The sequence below is a fragment of the Ipomoea triloba genome, chromosome 2 (assembly GCF_003576645.1).
Source record: "Ipomoea triloba cultivar NCNSP0323 chromosome 2, ASM357664v1".
NCBI lineage: Eukaryota > Viridiplantae > Streptophyta > Magnoliopsida > Solanales > Convolvulaceae > Ipomoea > Ipomoea triloba.
This window is the reverse complement of record NC_044917.1, coordinates 12,248,716-12,252,193: the sequence shown is the minus strand read 5'-3', so window position 1 is coordinate 12,252,193 and position 3,478 is coordinate 12,248,716. Positions and strand designations below refer to the sequence as shown.

Genomic DNA, 3,478 nt, shown 5'->3' with positions numbered 1-3,478 from the left:
TTTCAACATTATTTAAACAATTCAACAATCACCACTTAAAGCACTCCCACCTCAGAGTGTACGCTATCCAGAAACCTGTGCCACATTAAGCTAATAATAACAAGACAGGGAGACTAAAGATTTAAGCTTTGAGAACCCACCCTTCATGCAATAGTCTCCCAGCTCCGGCTACTGTAATCATGCTCAAACAAAATAAAAAAGCCCTGCTAGCATACTAATACACCAAAACCAGCTCAACCCCAACTTTCAGGGTATCATTGCTGCCACCACTCACCAAAATTGCCCAGACTAGTGCCATCAAATGAAACACTGCCCAGGCTTCCACCATCATTTGATCTCCTGAAGCTGCATTTCTCAAAACTGCAGCTTCACCTACTGCTCTCTTTCTGATATGCTGTTTAATCCCCTAATATGCAACAAAATTCCTAGCACAAGTGCCTCATTTGCAGCACTGGCCAGATTACTCCTATTGTATAGACTCTACTTGTGATCCTACTGATGAGGGGTTATTTTGTTTAACTTTGCGTCACGTGGGTGTCTCATAAAATAATATATTATTTTAATATATAATTTTTTGCGTCACCCGCATGTAGTGGGTGTCTCGGAAACTAATATATTATTTTAATATATACCTTTTCGCGTATTTACGATATTGCCATTTTCAACTATCCACTACACCTCTATTTAAGAGGTGTAGCATAAAGTCCTCCTTATATTTTCAATTATGTACTAGTGTGTTTGCCCAGAATACACAGAATATTGACACAAAATACACAGATGTTAATGGACGCGGACGTGAACGCGAATGACTCCAGGGAATTCATTATCTATAATACACATAATCATTATATAGAATACACAGAACGTTTGCCTAGAATACACAGAATGTTTGCCTAGAATACACAGAATATTGACACAAATACACAAAACTCATCCTCCAACATTCGAATGCACAGACACTTCACAACCTGTGTTAATAACATGAATACACAGAATATTGACACAAAATACACAGAACTCATCCTCCTAAACATTCGAATGCACAAACACATCACAACATGTGTTACTAACATGAATACACATAACAATTATCTAGAATACACAGAATGGTTGCCTAGAATACACATAATGATTGCCTGGAATACACAGAATATTAACATAATAAATACAGAGACCGGTCGAAACGGGAAACATAATTTCTAAAAAAACGGACGATTAGTTTACAATACTCAAAACGACGTGGTTTAGGTACGTGGATGTGCACCGTGGTGCACGGTATAATTTGCCGTCAACTACTATGTAGTGCGATGACACATGTATTAGTATTTTAAATGAGTACGTGGTTATAAGATCGAATTCGGGTGGTCGGGCATTAATTTGTTAGGCTGAAAAAATTGAAAAAGTTATAATAGATACTAATTTGTAAAGGAAAGAATCAAAAGTGTTAAAAAAAATAAAAAAAATAATAATGCGCTCTTCACGTAAGCTAATTAAAAGAGGCTTTTACAAAGAAAACTCTAGAATATAAAAAGAATTAAAACATAATTAATTCAAAAAAGTACCTAGGGTTAATCTTAGGCCTAGGAATTTCAGTTTGGGTTACCCAAATCGAATCTAACCGATCCAGTTCGGCTTCTAGTTTGGTTTATTATATTCTTCAAAACAGATAAAAATGTTTTTTTTTTTTTTTTTTTTTTTTTNTTTTTTTTTTTTTTTTTTTTTTTGTAAATCGAACAAAGTAAACGGTGAGGATGAATATGATAAATTCATTTAGGTAGATCAATGATTGATGGTTGCTAAAAATAAGGGGAATATGACGGGGTTAGTTTATAATATTGCAAACTTGAAAGTTTGTAATAATTATAAAATTGGCCATATATTTTTCTTTTACTAAAACTCTTAACCATCGACGAATTCTGATGGGTGGCTAAGATCAATCCATACTTTTTATATGAGGGGATTGTTCTCAAGGACGGAGCCAGAAAACTCCAGTTGGGGGGGCCAATATGCTAGAGAAAATTTGCCGTGTTAGTTAACATTATAATTAATCGTACTATATTATTATATATACTATACATTATTGTAATTATTATTTATAATGATTTCTAATTATACTCTGTATAATAACGTATGAAATATATAATTATATGAGTAGATTGACACGAGTGTCGATCATTACTTTAGACTTTTTCCATATAACACAAAATATCATAATAATAATAACAACAACAATATTTATTTAAATATAAATTGTCAATTTTTATCAAATAAAAAATTTTGTCAATTATTTTGTCACCAACTTTTTTCATAATTAATTGACATTCATTTTTCTGATTAAGAATATTTCAAAATTTGAGAGGTAAAAGACAAAAATCAATATCACAAATTAAACAATCAATATTAATTTTTTGACAATTTCAACACTAATTATTTAAACAAGCAAATATACATCTTCAAAGCATAAATAAATAATTAAAACACACAATAAATCATTAATTAATTAATCAACATAACTAATAAAACTAAAGCATATATCTCAAATTTGGAGATTTTTTAAAATAAAATGGATATTTGATGCCCTCCATTATTAAAATCTTGATAAAAGAAATAAGATAAAAAGAAAATGGTGACTTTAATTATTTGGTTTATTTCTTTCTATTTAATGAATTTAAACTTTAATATATATTTTGAGTTCACTTAAAAAAGTGTATTTATCCCTACTATATCAATATATACATAAATAGTTATTAAAATATTTTAAGGTGGAGTAGGGGTTTGGGGGGGGGGGGGGGGGGGGGCACCCCCCACAACTACCAATGTCACGTTAAAGCATAAAAGATAAATTTGAAATTTGTTTTCTTAGTTTATACATCTCGTTCAAGTCGGTTGCATAAGGTCTTTCTAATGTGATTTATCTCTCATATGTAGTTAGCATGCTATTACACATGAATATAGTTTATGCAAGATACACTTTTAGATAATGACTGCGAATTTCTCCAACCTGTCACCCAAGATCAAAATACATATAATAAAATAAAATTCAATGAAATCATAGTGATCCAAATGACACTATCTAGTTAGAATACTTATTAGTTTACCTATTAACAAAAATCTCACAATACCTAAATGTTAACTTCACCACATAGTACTCTCAAAAAAAAAAAAGAAAAAAAAAACTTCATCACATAGAAAATGATATATTATTGTAATAATAACATTCTTTTATACCTGTTTAAAACCGAATACCAACCATATTATCATACTGAAAATCAAATTACGCGCTTTCCGAAGATGAAGTTCAATAAAATTGCAACTCTTCTTCCAATTCAAAAGTTACCTACCAAACTTTCAAATGATACTATTCATAGTTGACAGATAGATAACCTAGTTTATCATTGAACGACCTAAGGCAATATCATCTAGGACGAGTTATCCAATGTAAATGTTGACTTCATTTCCTGTCCATGATTAATTAGTG

The 3,478-nt window shown here is 30.9% G+C and overlaps 1 protein-coding gene across 1 annotated transcript in view; it reads right to left on the bottom strand.

Annotated features, from left to right (window-relative positions):
* Positions 1–214: 214 nt before the first annotated feature.
* Positions 215–3,478, bottom strand: part of LOC116010762 (zinc finger BED domain-containing protein RICESLEEPER 2-like) — a 13,217-nt gene continuing 9,953 nt past the window's right edge. Inside the window, exon 4 of the mRNA XM_031250273.1 lies at positions 215–406. Coding sequence (XP_031106133.1) covers positions 215–406 — 192 coding nt within the window. The remainder of the gene's footprint in view (positions 407–3,478) is intronic.